The 17,936-nt window shown below is 39.6% G+C and overlaps 1 protein-coding gene and 1 long non-coding RNA gene across 11 annotated transcripts; one reads left to right on the forward strand and one right to left on the reverse strand.

Annotated features, from left to right (window-relative positions):
- Positions 1-853: 853 nt before the first annotated feature.
- LOC306777063 lies at positions 854-4,971 on the forward strand. 8 transcript variants are annotated; one of them, XR_013771949.1, is made up of 5 exons: positions 854-1,067; positions 2,462-2,569; positions 3,233-3,388; positions 3,798-3,888; positions 4,241-4,971. It is a non-coding gene; the product is annotated as an uncharacterized lncRNA (long non-coding RNA). The 8 variants fall into 8 exon arrangements; XR_013771950.1 differs by having other exon boundaries at positions 3,243-3,388; XR_013771951.1 differs by having other exon boundaries at positions 2,486-2,569.
- A 2,964-nt stretch (positions 4,972-7,935) lies between these two features.
- Positions 7,936-17,916, reverse strand: matk (megakaryocyte-associated tyrosine kinase). Of its 3 annotated transcripts, none has more exons than XM_079267058.1 (13): positions 17,789-17,916; positions 17,536-17,600; positions 16,659-16,772; positions 16,443-16,558; positions 15,881-16,100; positions 13,979-14,072; positions 13,798-13,863; positions 13,548-13,647; positions 13,237-13,321; positions 12,513-12,586; positions 12,099-12,294; positions 11,379-11,465; positions 7,936-9,296 (listed from the first exon to the last, which is right to left on the reverse strand). In XM_079267058.1, exons 2-13 carry the CDS (start codon positions 17,542-17,544, stop codon positions 9,084-9,086), a joined length of 1,374 nt encoding a protein of 457 aa, XP_079123184.1. In that variant the 5' UTR covers positions 17,545-17,600; positions 17,789-17,916; the 3' UTR covers positions 7,936-9,083. The 3 variants fall into 3 exon arrangements, with proteins under 3 accessions (XP_079123184.1, XP_079123185.1, XP_079123183.1); XM_079267059.1 differs by having other exon boundaries at positions 17,536-17,578; positions 17,789-17,882; XM_079267057.1 differs by having other exon boundaries at positions 17,689-17,839.
- Between the last annotated feature and the right edge of the window lie 20 nt (positions 17,917-17,936).

A 17,936-nucleotide genomic window follows, 5' to 3' on the forward strand; every position in this document is an offset into this window, starting at 1 on the left:
TACATTTTTGTCCTTCCACTGTTTCTCTGTTATCCTTATTGGACATACATTGGTGAAGACGGAGCAGTGCAGTTATCAAGCTGCTTAGTTTTATCAGATGACAATCTAAGTCCCCCTGATCCTATTAGAGGTAAAAGCAGCTAACGTGTAAATGCAGTGTCAGCTTACTGAGGCGAGTGGAGAGAGGGTGGAGGGAGGCAGAAAGAGGGAGAGAAACGGTGATGGTGGTGGTGTGACGAGGAAGGTAACAGTCATGTGATTCACTGGTTCTCTGTCATGCAAAAGCACACAGGCAGAAGCAGAGAACACTCTGCTGTGATTGGCTGTTGAGAATTCCATATGTTGAGATTGGTTCCATGGTAATGTCAAATCAAAGAGTATGGTAAATGCAATTTTTCAATGTTAAAATTGATTTATATAATAGTACAGTTGAGTTAGTTCAAAGTGACCAAAAAAACGAATGAACAAAATGATAAAAGCTGCAATCATAATGAAGACAGAACCGCATTATTGAGAATCAAAGTCATGTCTCAAGAATACAATGTAATCTTAATATCACAAAATTATGGAAAATGCTATATTTAGGGAGAAAAAGGTCATATTTTGAGAAATTGCTTCAAGATAAAGGTTGAAATAATGGGACAAAACGAGGGATATAGAGGATTTATTCAGATCCATTGAAGTCTCACCATGAAGGAAATACTTAGTTTGAGTAGGAGCGCTGGGCTTTGAAGCTAATTTGACATCGCATCTTACATTAACCCAAAAGACTTCTCCCCATTGACTTACATTGCACTCAAAAAAAGGATATTGGGAGGCTGTTACATTTACTGTAGTGTAACATGTATTTCGAACGACATTCATTCATGTTTCCAATGTGAACGTGATTCAGTCATGTAGGATTTGCATGAACTTCAAAAACGTAACATTTATTAGATCCATTCATGTTGCGATAAACTGAGACAATCGAGTATCTAGGCATGACCGCGAAAATCAAGGCGAAGGCAGTCTTCTTCAGAAGCAGATTGTTGAGAAGAAGACACACCGTTGGCTTGCACATGGAAAAGGTAAGCAGAAATCCACCATCATCCGCCTAAATGTAAAATAATATGTGCATAAATGTCTTCAGCTCTTAGCTAACGTTAACTAGCTAGTTGTTCTGTTGAGGCTATTTGTTATTTTCGACCAAACTTAAAAAGCCAACAGTCCCCATGTGCACGGCTAGCTGTTAGCCGGTTTTATCAGTGTTCACACCAGTGATGCCCTGCAGGGTGATGTTGTGGACTTGTGTGCTGCAGACCTCAGTGTGTGTTTGACTTTCTCCCGCATGTGTAGATTCACTGTCCCTGTGTTAGCCGTGCTAACGTTAGCGCGCTAACGTTGAGCTAACGTTAGCCGTGCTAACGTTAGCCGTTTCTTACTGCTTACGTTAGCCTGCTTACTGCTAACGTAAATTTCAGGGAAACTTAACCTTTCCCTGAGATTTGCACGGTTTTATTAGACTGTTCACACCAGTGATGCCCTGCAGGGTGATGTTGTGGACTTGTGTGCTGCAGACCTTGCAGTCTGGGTGGGTTTGACTTTCTCCCGCATGTCCCTGTGTTAGCCTGCTTACGTTAGCCGTTTCTTACTGCTGCCGAATGCAGCAGACGTAATACACGCGTGTCTTGTTTACTTTCTAAGCTAAGCTAAATACTAGCAGAGTTTGGGTGAGGGTGGCTGAGTTTGATTAGCCGAATATGGATACAATTTGACCGGATTCAAATCAGAGCCTTCGCGCTACGTTGCACACTTTGGAGCCGAGATATCTCAATGTTTTTACGGACAGCGACACGGTCTCTCTCTCTCTACAACCAACCACAGCTAAAGTCATGGAGTAGCGTTACCTGAGGAAAGCGGGTACGATAGTAGTTATAAGCTGTGTGGACATCCATTGCCAAATAATCTAGAGTCACTGTAACCGTGCACTTTATCACTGTAAGTATTGTTTTACCATATGTTCCAGAAAGAGTTATTTTTATACGACAGATGAATGCTCATTGTCTATAACAGGGGAATTTGTTTGAAGAGACGTCTGTATGATTCATTAGTGAATAAGGGCAGCTTGTTATGATGCAGAACATGCTGAATTCTGTGTTTTTACTACGAGGACGTTGCTACAGGCCCGATTGTATTTATTTTCCGATTGGTTATCTTTCCAATGATAGAAGAGATGTGTTAACTTGGGGGTAACATTTATATTTGTTAATAATATTGAATTAATAAAAGATAATTGAAGTAAATGTATCTATATTCTTTTTTACATGATGAATCTTTACAAATATGCTGTGTTTTTACAAATAGCAGAAAGTCACAGTGAGAAAAATATATAATATTTGCTACTTTCCTTGACAATCATTTTTTCATCAAGACAACTTAATAACTTAACCTTCATTGATTGTTCTATCTGACTTTATTGCAGCAACTTCTGACTGCTATCCCCCAGAGTGTCCTGGTCAACCTCACTGACTGCACCATCCCACCGCAAGAGTGTCCTGGTCAACCTCACTGACCTGCCAGGCATGAAACGGTGAATGTTTCTCACTGAACAAGCGATTCCAATGTTAAAAAGCTTATGTGTGATGGTCTAGCTAAATTATGTGGAGGTGTATGGAGTGTAGTGTATCTCTATCTGGTAGATATGAGCTACTAAAACATATTAGACGACAGCACAGGCAGCGCTATCCATGCCCACACATAAACTGCCCATGTACTTTTAAGACGTGGAATGCTTTGCACATTCATTTAAGTATAGTCCATCTTCAACAAAACTCCCAGGAGCTGCTAGAATTGTCAACATTCAGTTGTCATTTGTGCACTTGTATTGATCTTCCACAGAGAAGGATTCTTTTTTACACATTTGCACTCATGTGAAGAGTCAAGAAACTGTTACTTGTATGTTTGGGGGTTGCAGTGTTCAAACAAATGTATACGGAACATTTCACTCTCACAAGACCAGGAAACACAATCCACATACATTCAAATATTTCAAGCCAGATGTAGTTACAACCAGTGAAGTTTCACAAGAATCCTGTGATAATCCTGAGGAAGATGAACATACTGAAGATAACCCTGCAGTTGAAGATGCGTGTATTGTGCATTTGCATGTCTTGAACGGACTGAACTGCAATATCAAATGTGTACCTAACAACAGTGACAACAAAATAGCCAAACTAATTTCTTTTTTGTGTAGGTGAATGCAGAATTCAAGAGAATCACAACAATCAATTTGCAGTCAAAGTTCTTCTCCCAGCTGGATCTTCACTCTGAAAACCTGATCCAGGTGTATGCCAAGAAAGGTGGAGTTCAAGGGAGAAAGATCAAGAGCATCATGGTACCCATAACCCAGGTATGATAACAATGGAAAAGTTGAAGAGAGGCTATTCTACTCGTAGAGCTTTTGTATTTTTTTACTTCCCCGTTGCTCTTATTGGTTGTCTGCACCTGTTGATAACGCCCCTTGGAAATTTAAAATGAACTGAGAGGTTCCAGAATAATACGCATTTCTGAAATTAGGGTGGTGATGCCAAGCTGTGATCGGTAGCGAACATTCAAAAACCTTGGGAGATTAATAAGAAACTTTAGGAAAGGTGTAGTTGAAGTCATAGGCGCCAGCAGCTACTGGATCCCAAGGGTTCACATACTAATGCACACATGGATATTGCATGGTTAATCATTGTGATTAATAAGCTGGTTGGTTGAGATGGTGTTCCTAATGTTATTTTATTTTGCATATTTTCTCTTATCTGCATACTTAGACTGACAGCGTTGACGTCAGACGAGAATGCGTCCTCAAAGGTCTGTGTCTACCTGAACGAAGATCCAGAGAAGCTGGTGATGGAATACAAGGTATGTTCATTTACCTTTATCTTTATTTGGGGATGATCACAGTTGGAATAGATGTGGTTTCCTCTTGGTTGCCATTAGCTTTAAAAACGTGAAACTTTTATTTACCTTAGTAATGCTAGAATAACAACCACTGATCTCATGGTAACAGACAAGCCACTGGTAGGGCTTAGTCATTGAAGTACCTCACCATGGCTCAGTGAAACAATTTAATATCAGGTAGTCATAATGTCTTTTAATTATGTGAATAAAGTTATTGATAGCTGTTTATACAGTCAAATTAATATGTGCAATAAAAATGGGATGTAATGCACATAAGTGAAAATTATTGCCCTTGTTAATTGTTTTGTCACAGAATTTCGAAAGCAGTCAAACGGCCATGGCAGAGACCGTCTTTGGAATCCTTGTCATTTGAAAAGAAGGTGCAGAGCCCAGTGATGACCCTGAGGATGTTCGAGTCATTCTGGAGGGGGTGGAAGTGCTAGATGAGTTGGAAAAGGTACCTTTTGCGGTGTCAATGTTGCTTGCGCTCGTGTATGCTCTCAACCTGAGCTACCTTCCAGAGCTCAAGTACACATTCGAAGCTCTGCAGAAGATCATGATGGAAACAAACTATCCATCAAAGGACAAGCTCTCAAAACAAAGCTTTTCCATTAGTTTGAGACTGCCCACTGATGGCTAAAGCAGATAAGAAACTTCCGTGTTTCTGTGCTATTTTCTGTAATCCTGTGAGTTCACCAGGACATTAAACGACAAGTGCAGTAAGTTAGTAATTGCAAAATGTAAAAAGGAATGTTTTAAGAAGAATGTTTGAAATCTTTTAAGAAGAATGTTTGAAAGGTTTTAAGAGGAATGTGTTTTTTTTTTTTTTAGACCGCTTGTTTTTTTTCAAATGGATTAAGTACCAAGATCCACTATATTGGCACTTTCAAAAATAAGTGAAGCAGTGTACTTTATTATTTTGAATGTATGTATGTCATAGAAAGTTGAAAAAACTTGTAATTTTGATATGTATGTTTGCAAGCAACTGGTTGTTAAAACATTATTCAGTGCCTCCTTTGAGAAATACAATTGTATTGCAACATCTCCCATTTGTCTTGTTATGTTTCCAGCCGGCTGTATATTTTGTTAAAACTTAAGTTTCAGTTCTGGTTCACGGTAAACGTTTAAAAAATGTTAACACTCTAAAGTTATTTTTAGAATTACCTTAGCTAAATCATGGAAAGTATTTCAACACGATTAAACGTGGAGTTGGCAGGTGCTTGTATGAGTCTATAGACCCATACAAGCACCTGACAACTCCACGTTTTAATCAAAAAAAATGATGCTTTCAACGAACTTAATAAAATCATGGAAAGGATTTCCACACGATTAAAATGCTTTCTTCAAGCAAAAAGCAATTCTGTTGGATCAACGTAATTTATTCGGGTTAGTCCAACCTATTTTACTTGGGCCGGATTCAATTAATTCATTTGGGTTGGTCCAACGTAATTGACTGTTGTATTTTTTACTAATGTAGAATTAGTCAAACCAACCCTAATCAATTAAGTTGATCCTACTCAAGTACTTTAAGTTGGATCAACATAATTGTTTTATGCTTAAAGAAAGCATTTTAATCATGTGGAAATCCTTTCCATGATTTTATTAAGTTCGTTGAAAGCGTCGTTTTTTTGAGTGTGGGAAAGAGACGTCTGTAAACTTCTTTCTCTTGAAGTAAACGATCTTGCGTTCCCATCGTGACTTTCTAGTCTTCCGACCACTCAAAGAGGTGTCTCTGAATGTCACCATTCAATTAAAATTCAGCGAGGTCCAGTTAGAGAGAATTTCCTCATTGCAAAGGTCCGGAACATCACAGTAATCTCTCATTTGTGCTGCGATCTAGTGCAATGTGTAGCCAACATTTGTATTAACGTCTGTATGTAGACAACAACCGAGTGTCAAATCAAATAAAGAAAGTTCAATTGAATAATATCTAAACAATATTTATTCTCACAGATTTAAAATTGATTAAAAATACATAAAAAAATACATGTTCTTCTCTCATTTTTCTAGCAGCTTTAAAATTCAGGTGTGAAGGGATGTCAGTCAAAAAAGCCATGCTATCCATATTTTTCTCATCTACATGGCTGGGTTTGATCCAAACCAATCTCTGTAAACAGATTCTGCTTTCACTTGAAGAATCTGTTGGCAACGGGACACGATTTTTCCATTAGTAGTCCGTGTAGTAGTGACTAATCACATTCGAGCAAGCTTTGGTTGAATGTGGGTAAACAGTCCGTGTGGAGAGCAAAAGAGGCGAAACGCAATCTGGGAACCAAACGGCTATCCTCTGGCAATAACTTACATCTTTATTGGTTTAAAATTAGCTTGTAAACAGGCCACTTGTGAAACAATCCGGTTGCAAACGTCATCTCTCAACTCCAGTCTTACATCTGAAGTAGCTAAACGGACTGTCAACATAAGCAGCAAACAAATAAGGAAGTCTTGGCCCCGATATCTGCTGGGGCCACCTGAGCCCCAGAAATATAGCCCGTTGTTATTTTCAATCAGAAAGTTTTCACTTGTCACATTATGAGAGAAAATGATTTGTTAGGATGAGGACTGTCCCCTGTGTTTTTAGGATGAGGACTGTCCCCTGTGTTTGGTGAACATAACGCTCGTGGGTAACTTTGATTGGGGTTGTTCCAATAAATCCAATCCAATAAAGAGCAGGTCAGAGATGATAACGATATCCTAAACTCTGATAGCATCCAGTATTGTCTTACACACAGCGGGTCTACTGCACAATGGATGCGCTAGTCTTGAACTGGGTCTATTTTCACACAAGCTATAACCATAAAAAGCTATATGTAGTCAGTTAATGCCGTGCTCCTCTGAGGTAACACTTGATTACTTGGTTGTGGAACGGTTTTTATGATATTTATAAATGTGTAATTTTTCCTTCACTGATGTTATGTCAGTCACTGAATGTGGAAATCTAAGCTTAAGCTACATTAAGTAGGAAACAACTATCATCTATGTAAAGTTCCCCCCAAACAGTAAAAGCAGAATGTGAAGCTCCTTCGCTCTCCCTGTTTAGAGTCGAAATTCCACACATGCCTCAAAATCCAACTGAAATGGTGCATCAGTGGCCCTTGGATGTAAGTTTTCTTTTTGATTATTTCTCTTTGATAAATAGCCACTCCAGATAAAATATGTTTTTGAATGGAAAATATGAAGTTAATAAATAAACTACAATTGTCAGACAAAAGTAATGAATACAAATTATATTTCCCTTTGAAATGTAGCAAAGGATAAGCATTAAGTATAATACAATGAAAATACTCAAGTAAGGTCCTTAAGTACACGAGTAAAAGTGCTTATTTACTTTCCACCACTGAAAGCTACAGGTATTTCCAAGGGACTGATTTTTGCAGTTTTTTTTATGTTATAATTAACTTTTAATATTTTATTTGAATTATTTTACTAAATGAATCTCTTATTGCTGTTCTATTTTGCATTTGTGTTCGTGCTACTTCTTCTACTCATTTTGTATTATTCTTCTGTTGTAATCTTTGATCAGTCTCTTCTATCTTCTATCTCACAGGGCGGTGATCTCGCTTTTTCTAGTATATTCACATCTTATGAAGAAACAAACCTCTAGCATGAACAGACACTCAGCTGATAGTTTTTTTTATTGGGAGATCATCAAGGTTCTAAGCTCTATTAGCTGCTTGGCTTCTGACTTCCACCTTCTTAAGTGACTACAATCTATACAATCTATATAACTTAAATCCCATAGGTTTACCGATGCAACCATACCAAAAAATTTTTTTTTAAGCATTTGGATCCTTTATAAATCCTTAACCAGAAAATTGCTGCTCATCCCATCAGAGAGCTCCAGGAAAACACTGAGCAGATTGAACAAATTGTGGCGGACCCTCGCTTGCACTGTACGATAACGGCGGATAAAGACTCAATTTGGGGTCCATCTCCTGGGACAGAGACAAATACCAGGCTTACGTAGACTTAAGTCAAATGACATCTTTAATTTGGTCTTGTGACGTGACAACAATCAAAAAAAAAAGAGGTTTCACTTTGTGGTGAGTTTAGGACCGGATGTGCATTAGTCTCATCAGAAATATGAATATTTAATTGCATTTTCTATTAAAAAGCAGCTGATAATCACATACATTAAAATGAGTTATACATTAATAAATAGAACACATATATATCATGGTATATGTAAAATAATAATGTGATGTCCAAAGATTAGTAATTCAGAAAACATTCTCAACCTACAAAAATCCAAAGAGATCCCAAGAGGATGGTGGATAACACAAAGTCACTATTACAATCTCTAAATCCTCATGAAGAGGGAAGAGAAAGTAGTAATTAATGCCGTATTTCCCATTGATTTAGTCTTATGAAATAAATTTCATTTGAATGAATTGAATCAAAGCCCCCGCCCCAATGCTGTCTGGTGGAGTGGGACGGCCAAAGTGTAAAAAATAGTACGAGATTTGGTTTAAAAAAAACAAATCTGGAAAAGTAAAATGACAGTTCATCTCAAGGTGAAAAAGCTACTTAATTAACCAACAATAACATTAAATATTAAATCTTTTACATATCAAGCCCTGAATCCACGGCATATTGTTGAACATGAATGCCGGGACACAAGCTTCTTCAGACGTGTGTCCCTGACATTAAATATAAATAACCTGTGTTTACTCTGCATGAAGCTGATCTTTGATCATACAGGTACAATATTTATATGGCAAAAAACAGACACGAAATCCCAGTTAATCTAACCTGACTGACTAAACTGACATTCAAACATATGTCAATCAGGAGATTCACACTCAATGTACAATATCTCCAACACATTTTGGCACTGTCCTGCCGCTCACCATTGTCTTTGCCTCCTCAGACAACACTGGTTAGCTCGAGTAATGCATTCTTGCTTTTTGTCATTTCATGGGATCTGGTGTAGTACAAACCGTGTCGTTTAACCCTTTCTCACCAGCATTACATGATGACCAGAGTTACATAATGATCGTCTTGTCTCATCCGTTAGATTAAAGGAAATCCAGTAGGAACTCCACCGGGCCATCTTGTGTGATGCACACCATCAGAAGTGGGTTACAATGTGTGAATTACCTGTCCATCAGCCGCCAGTCTATTCCCACCATAGTGAGCTCAACGATTCACAACCGAGATCAGCATCCAGTAGCAGACCTCATCCCATCCCGACACTCAGACCCAGGGCCCATCTCTCGCTCAAGTTTCTCCCTCAGTTTGTGAAAAGCAGGTCTTCGTCGTGGCTCCTGCTCCCAGCAAATCCTCATCAGCGAGTAGACAACGGGGAGGCAGTCCTCTGGAGCCTCCATGCGATAGCCCCCCTCCACCCTCTCCTTCACCTCCTTCAGAGACTACATGAACAGGGAAAGAAAGGAGGTGAAGAATTCATAAATTGTGAAGTATTATAAGTATTCACAATCCTAGTACTACATAAAAAAAACGCTCTTATCGGTACTGTGTGTGTGAAATGAAACATTTGTGTCATACCTTTCTTATTATACATGTTAAAACCACAGATAATAATCACACACACTTTTCCTCCTGGTCTCTCTGCCAACAGATACCAAATGACCAGTTGAAGAGTTTAATTAAGGGGAGCACAAACTTGACCTAAATAAATCAACTTGTGTATATATCTACAAACAGGCTGCAATTAGGAGATAATCATCAGCATTTAAAAGGACACCACTTGGCGCAAGGTGCAAAGGACACAACCTAACTGTCCCTTCCATTAATGGTGGCTGATCCTGATGTCCTCATTGAGCCGCTGGCCTCAGCAGTCATTGAGCACGGATTACCTGAGAGGGCCTAGTACGACAAACAGATGGGTGTTTAAGTAGCATTGTTTCTTCTTTTCCAAAGTCTCTCCGTTCCGGCGTCGACATGATCCAGCCCTCATCAGACTACAATCCTGTTTTTGCCTGTTACCTCCCGCTATGAAGTCTTTGTGTACGATGTAGCTTCCTCTTCCTCCATGCCCAAACCGCTCATAAAGTAGATTAGTTAGGCTGACAATAACGAGATTACTTCTTTTTTTTGTTAAATGGTCCCACACAATGTACAGTAAACCTCTATGCTCGCTGACGCACTACTGTGAACTTAGTCACCTTAAGAGGTTTCCTGCTCAGACGCAGTAAGTCGATCCAGAAAATGACGGCGGCCTCCAGACAAATATGACCACAAAGCCAGGTAACATTCGACTGACACGCCTACGACTTGCTAGAGACACGAATCCTGATATGGCACAGAGTTACCTTACGAGCTTGATACTCTTTCCTGTTGGTTACAGGACAGAGAGTAAAGATTTATCTGAAATCTTATTTTTTCTATTCATTATAGAGTATCATTTCTCAAAATCGGCTTTTTATTTATTCATGAGCAGGGAGAGCAAAAAGATTGAGGTCTGTAACTTGTCAGACAAAGAGTAGTTGTGCAGTTGTTTAAAGATAAAGCCATCAAGTGTCAAACTTAAATAAAGTCATATGAATAACATTAATCAAACCGAAAGAAGAATAGATTGAATAGAAGATGGATTTTGTCGGACCTCTTGAACACTGCCCCTATTTTTAGGCCTCTGCTCGACAATTGCATACCCATACTACAGAGAGTGTATTTCTGCAACTACAAGGTCTATTTTAATAATTTTTGATTGTATAATACAGGTAACACTTGTGAGATGTGCTGATATCTGTAAAATTGTGTATATGTTACTGGTTCCTTTAACAAATACACATATGGCACAGCTCAAATCCACTTGAATAGAGCCGTTTTTCGTCCATAAAATCATCAAAATGTAAGTTTTTTTTACCCAATATTTTCTGTCGTGACCTGTGGCTGATATTGGCATGTAACCCCATAACTTTTGAACGGTTTGAAAGAGAGTAATTAGAGTAACCCTTAAAAGAGGGTCGAAGCACGGCCCTCTGGATGTGCTCATCTGCCAAAATCGCTCCGTGCTTTCTCATCAGAGACCAAAACAAAGAGTATAGTACTGCAGTTTTTTGCCCAGAAAAACGTGGTTTTGTGGCAAAACTTGTAGTGTTCTTCTAGATATGATCTTAGTTCATGTATAATTGTGTTTTGCAGTGTGTAAAATGGCTCCCGTGGTTGTTTCGCTCAGAATCTCTTTTACACAGGTATTTTTTTATTTTTTATTCGTATCGCAAAAGTGAATTGTACACAAGTACACCACCCCCCTACCCCCTCTAGCCCCCTTTAAAGGGGGCTAGAGGGGGTACTCTACTCTATGAAAGTGGTACTGAATGTGAATAAGTGTATTTCCCAAAATGTCAAACTATTGGTTTAACACAGTTTGAGCTGTAACTGGCATGTCTGTAATGTGTCTGGTGACATGATACCACCCATATACTGTATAAACACGCACATACACATATCATGACAGTATAATAGTGACATGTTCTGGTGCTACTTACCATCTTAGGATAAGGTTGACGACCGTAAGAGAAGATCTCCCACAGGAGAACACCGTAGCTCCAAACATCTGATTTTGTGGAGAATTTCTGCATCATGGGAGCAAATATAGAAACATGTAAAGCATTGATGGATTGTTACTTATTTAAAGAGTAACTGCACACTTAGATGTGTTTCTTATATTATAAACCAAATGATATGACTGTACTCTGATGAAACAAGTCAGTACTGGACAATGCCAAATCAATACAAATCTGCATTTCATGGTTGAAAATGGCTCAAAACGCCATCTACTGTTTTAAATGAGCCCTAATCTTGCAAGTCCAATTTTGAGATAGAATTGACCGTTTGGGACTAACGCCCTCGAATCAGACCCCCCCCCCCCCCCCTGGCTTCTCCCCATAGCGTCTATGATTTTTATTTTTTCCATAACCGCTGTGTAGTATTATCCCAGCACAAGCCTGTTCTCTCCTGTCTGTCTGCTGGAAATTAAGCTATCAGCATTTCAAAGTCTGGTGAATCAATGTTAATGACAGCAGGCTGGTGGCCGGCGGGGGAAGTTACACTTTAACCATTAATACAGCATTATTTTTAAATATATGAAATATTTTAGGACCAAAAAGAGGTCTCAGAGAGAAAGAGATTTCACAGAGGGGCAGAAACAGATATGGAAAATGAAAACAAATCCCAGGTTGAATAAAAGTGACACTCTTCTAACCAACCTCTTTCTTCAGAGCTTCGGGGGCGGTCCATTTGACTGGCAGTTTGGCGTTATCTGACACTTTCGAGTCCACCTTGGTCAGACCGAAGTCGCTGACTTTAGCCAGGCTGTCGTCAGAGACCAACACGTTACGAGCTGCCAAATCTCTGTGAACCAACTTCTTGGCCTCCAGGTACTCCATCCCCTCACACACATCACTGACCACATACACGTAGACGCACAGAAACAATTGTCATTCAAATGTTGTACATGAAACTGTTGAACACACACAAACAGTGTAAAGTATATACAGTTAACCAGCAGTTTTTGCATCTATGGACCCAGCGGTCACACAATGTACTACTCTGCACACACTGTGATTGCCGCTGTGTAGAACGTTCAAATCTTTAAGTTTGCCGCTGACGTTTGAACTCACAGAGCAAAGCGGAGCAGCTGAACCGAGTTCACAACTGAGCGTCCTCTTGTCCTGAGAAAGTTGACAAGGTTTCCCTGCAACACAAACACATATATAACACATATAAAATACTCAAATAAGGTTATTTTAGAACATTTCTCAGTTAGTATTGTGAGAAATACTACATGCAGACAGAAATACAACAAGCATGGTTTAACCGTTTGGTTTGCAAATATTCAATATTTTAAAATGTCACCTGAAGTCATGATATGACTGTACTTGAGGCCAAGCAACTACAATGAGCTTCTGCATTTTGTCCTACTGTCATTGAACACAAGAGGAAGTCAGACCCTGACTCCTTAAAGTTGCATCATTGGAAAACCATTGCATCAGTGGCACCTCCAAGTGGCAGCAGGGCAGTCTGTAATTGTTTGGATTTTTGGACTGTCGTCTCACATGGGAGAAAATTGTTTCAGATTGAAGGATAGCTCACGGTTAATGGTGGTGAATTTGCAGTAAAATTTTGATATATTCATGGCTGGTGAGTCCACTTTTCTGTTCATATATGGGGGCACCAATGTCGATAGGCTTATATGTTCTGCTTCATTGTGTGATATAACAAGACGTTTTCAAGACACGCTTAATCTTAATTCAGTATGTTGCCTATTTTTGCATTGCTCCCGGTTATTATAATCGTGTTTCAGCTCCAACTGAGACCTGCTGATAAATGATGTGTTAACTGTACCTTAGTCATGAGCTCCGTGACAATATGAAGCCCTTTGTGAAGAATGACCCCCAACAATCGCACCAGGTTTTTATGCTGGAGCTTCCTGTAAGGAGTGAATTCACATTAAACACTGACAGCGGCAATAAAAAATACCAACAAGTTACATTTGATTCAAAATGACATGATCACTTGTACAATAAGATACAATTATTCATTTATTCATTGCGCAAACTCACTAAAATCTGGTTTTATTAGTGTTGAATTCACAGCTCTTCAAAGTGTTTTGTCAAAGCATTAAACAGTAAAATTGAGGAAGTCTTCAGACTCACGTCATGACTGTGGTCTCCTGCAGGAAGGCCTGTGCTGTGACATCACATTTAATGGTCTTTACTGCCACCCTCTGGCCCATATAGTCTCCTTCATAAACAGCTGGGGTTGAGAGTCACACATAGTGTTTAGTACATCCGTACTCAGACAGAATTATTCTTCTCTGTAAATGTTTGATGACACCTTTCATTATAAATGTTGTGGTGTTGGAAACAAAGATAATAAAAGGAGGAGGATCAAATAAAAGCTCACCACCAAACTCCCCTTCTCCTATGTTCTCTCCCAGTTTGAGCTTCGTAATGTCCAGCAACCATCCAGCTGGAGAAGAGAGAGAGAGATGAACTGTGAGCCTCACACCTTTACAAGCCTTCATAATCATAATCGTTATTATATTTGATCTGTATAGATGCAGTTTTCTTGACCTCATACTTACCTTTGGACAGCTCCAACTCAGCTGACTTGGTTCCTTGTTTTTGTTTTGGCTTCAGAAGAGTTGTAGCGATGGAGCCTTTGTTCTTTGAGTAGAACTGCAAAAATGGAAACACAGAACAGATATTCAGCTATTTACAGCAGATGTTATTGTATACGATATCTGGTATGTTCCTTCTCCACAGTCTGAAGTGCCGTGTAAAGGTTGCCATATGCTTACGTTTTATGAATGAAGAGTGCATTAATATTTCCTATAAGCACTAAAGAGAACAATGAGCTCATTGAAACTCTGACTAAGATAAAATAACACCGTCAAAATGCTCAGGAAGCCATTTGAAAACAGATAAGGACTGTGGTTGGACAAAAACAAAAAGTACAACCTATATTTAGCTTTAGAAATCATTAGAAAAACTGCACAACACAGTTTGTGTATGGATACTCTTCACTGTCATTGTAAGGTTTCCTGACGACAAAACACAACGCAATGAGAGGCGGCAGCTGAATTAAATTGCACAAGTAAATTCTGACCTGGTTTTGTATCGTCAGCAGTCTGCCAGCAGTGAGACAGAATCGCATTTATTACATGATTCAGCCCAAATATTCATCTGTTTCCCTGCAGGAGTAAGTCAGCGGGTCTGACTCAGGCCTGAAGCCATCTGTGGCTCGCCGATAAGAGCTGGCCATCTCTTTGGAGTCTATCCACAAACCCTCATGGCAGCAAAGCTTCCAATGCACCCTCACACAGACACAGGCCAAATGCAGATAAACCTTAAAAGGGCTTCGTGTGTTTTCCTGTCTCTGCTTCCTTTTGACACATGAAAGATGTAGTTTTACTCTGGCGTCAGTTATGCTGATTGGTTTACAGGCTGACAAACACTTTGGCCAAAAATACAGCAGGCATCAGAGTGCTGTGGTCCACAACCCCCCTAACATGACAAACTGTCTATTTATGTCCCCTTGTCATCATTTGTGGCCTTAGTGTGAACATTAGAGGGACTTTTAGCCATGCTAGTGGTCACATGTTGGATTTTTTGGTACAAATAATGTAGTTACAATATTTGATTTCAACTAGACTTTGGAAACATGTTGCCTGTGTTTGTTGTTACAGTTGTATTGACAGCAGTTTTCAGGAAGAAGTGTGTGGCCTAACCATTTTGCATTGATTGACAGTTAGACTAAATTACACTAAAGCTAGCGAAATAAAGTAGAATTAAAACACTCTCACATTTGAAAGGCACATTCACCTGATTATCAATTAATGAATACCTTGGGTAACAATATTTGGGAGAGGAGAAGCCGAGGCTATTTGTCAATCTACATCACGTCCACCTCTTGGCATGAAATGGATCCAGATCTCTGCCTTATGTTTTGAAAGACCCAACTGCAGCATTTGGTCCAGATTAATAGGATTGCGCCACAAAGGGGTTGATATTTATTGAAATGTCTTGACAACTATTGGATGGTTCGCCATGCAGTTTGGTACACACATTCTGGTCCACCTTCGGATGAGTGTTTCTTCTATTGCCATCGTAAAGACTTAGTGTAGGAGTTTGATTTATGGCCAAATAACTGCAGTACTAATGACATTCCCATCAGCCTCACATATATTTTGTGTTTCGTGCTAATAAGCAAACTTAAACATTCTAACATGACATGGTAAAGACTGACCAGCCTCACAGAGCTGTGGAGTCGCTTGTTCCACTACTGGTCTGGAGTTTCCATGGAAGAAAGAGCTGAACTGAATTGGTGAACTGATTATCTGCGCTGCAACATCTGGCTGAATTCTGATTGAAGGGGTCAAAACTCCAGCAAAACTTGAGGTAGGAATAACAAATGAATATGTGTTTCAGGTTGTTTTTTGTCTTTCCTACACAACTTAAAAGGAATCTAACCAGGAGCCGCTTACCTCTATCATGTCAATGAGGTTGTAGAAATACTGTGTGTTATCAATGGTCAGCTGCTTGTCCTGATAAATCACCCGGTAGTGGACAACACCTCCAGAGACACTGACACACAGGACGTAGTCGCCGGGATGGCGGATGGACTCTCGAACCAGGAACAGGCCGTCCTCGGCCGGCTGCAGCTTACACACCGCCTCTGGACCCGAGATCTTCCCATGAAACCAACTGGTGAAAGACAGGACAGAGTGGGCCACACACACAATAAAAAGACATCTGTCGCATAAGTTCCACATATCTTACAGATGATCCTTTTATAAAAAACAGGAGGTGTTTTTATCTCAGTGTTTTACACACAGGAAAAGGAAGCTAGTCTCTGTATTAATCACTCTGTTTGTTATAGCATGTCCAAAACCACACAATTTGGTCACAAGGTGAGTTTTCATCATTTACCAAGCGAACAGCTAAAGTTGTCTCTGTGGCACAGTCACATGGCTTGTGTTAACCGCATGTAAAGATGGCTGCATCCTACTGATGTGAGGCAGTCATGGAAAGGAAGAGGAGACCTACGGCATCAGGCTGAGGCTGGGGTCAACGCGCAGAGCCTCTCTTTCACGCACATTGGTGGAGTTTATGAGTCCTTCCTCTCCTGTGGTGTTGAGTCTGGCCTTGTAATATCCCTTCTTCTGGAAAAGAGCATAAGTCTTGTGTCAAATTGGGGGGGGTAAAAAAATACAAAAATGAACTGAACAAACCGTTTGTAACCCCTTTTAAACGTGACAGTACCGTGCTGGCATCAACAATAGTGAGGATGTCTCCTTTGTGGTAAGCCAGTTCTCCAGGTTTTGGTTTCCTGTGGTCCCCCTTGGCCACACACTGTGTACCGGCAGCCCAGCCCATCTTCAGGAGCAGAGAAATATTATAACAGTTAGACTTGACAGGCTGGCCGGTTTTAATAAAACAACATATTAAACATGGCAAATGTTTCATATTTATTTTACAAAACAATTATTACCAAATAGTTAAGTTTTCTTCAAATAACTATGTAATTTGGTGTATTTAATGACAGGGAAACCTGCTGTTATTTTAGTCATTATTCATTTTCAAGATTGATCTTTAAAGAACTATTTCATTTAAATCCAAGACAAGTTGATCTCGCTATGTCTCGACCTATAACCACTGACAGTTACATGAGTCTTTCTAGGAGTCGTCTTAGGAAACCATACGGAATCTATAACCCTCCAATATGATATAGTATGCATCTAAAAGTCTACCCAAATGTATCCTTTAATCAGTAATGCTGGTTATGCGGTACTCGCATGTAGCTCAAGATGATGCTCCATGTTTAACCAATGACAAGTTCACATGGAATATACTTTAAAACACACTATTCACTCTGATAAATAGCCCAATCATCTCACAGCCCATTACATTTTATTCGAACATTACTGAACTTCAGACTGTAGTTGAGACTTCGGGGTTTCTTAATTTACAATAATCTCGTGTATTTTTTTGTTGCTATTCTTGAATGTCTCTTCTTCAAAGCCCCTTTATTTGACCAAAACATCACACCAGATATTAAAGTGCACTTGATGCAGCTCCTTGTATGACTCGTGTGTGAAGATAAACCACATAATGTGGTGCACGCAGCACACAGGCTTACCTTTGCCATCAGCAGGGTTGTTGGATAATTCTGTGTTGAACACCTGTCAGGGAGAAGAATGGTCTCTGAACAGTAACAAAACATGAAATTAAATTCAATTCTGTGCATTAATAGAGAGTAGCTGCAGTCAAGACAATGAGGGTCCAAACACACCATTAAGCAGAGATGAAGATGTTAGCAGGCTGTTGACAGACTAAAACGCCCCGGACGGCTTGTTCAGTCTGGTTACTGAACGACATCAATGTTTCAGTACCTGCGGCTCTCCGGGCAGATGTTGAGCGTTCCTCTTCAGCACAGCTGGGTCCGTAAACAAGACCCGGAAGACGACTTTATAAATCCTCTACGACTCGATCAGCGGTGATATTTCTCCATTAATAAAACAACTCGGCAGGAGCCGATGC

Source organism: Melanostigma gelatinosum (genome assembly GCF_949748355.1).
Source record: "Melanostigma gelatinosum genome assembly, chromosome: 4".
In the NCBI taxonomy this organism is placed as follows: Eukaryota; Metazoa; Chordata; class Actinopteri; order Perciformes; family Zoarcidae; genus Melanostigma; species Melanostigma gelatinosum.

What these genes read in the sequence shown, in the direction of transcription:
- matk (XM_079267058.1), bottom strand. An exon ending in ACCTCATTGACATGATAGAG is followed by an intron (nt 14,073 to 15,880) that starts GTAAGCGGCTCC and finishes CCATTTTTGCAG; the next exon opens with TTCTACTCAAAGAACAAAGG. An exon ending in CAGGAGACCACAGTCATGAC is followed by an intron (nt 13,322 to 13,547) that starts GTGAGTCTGAAG and finishes CACTCCTTACAG; the next exon opens with GAAGCTCCAGCATAAAAACC.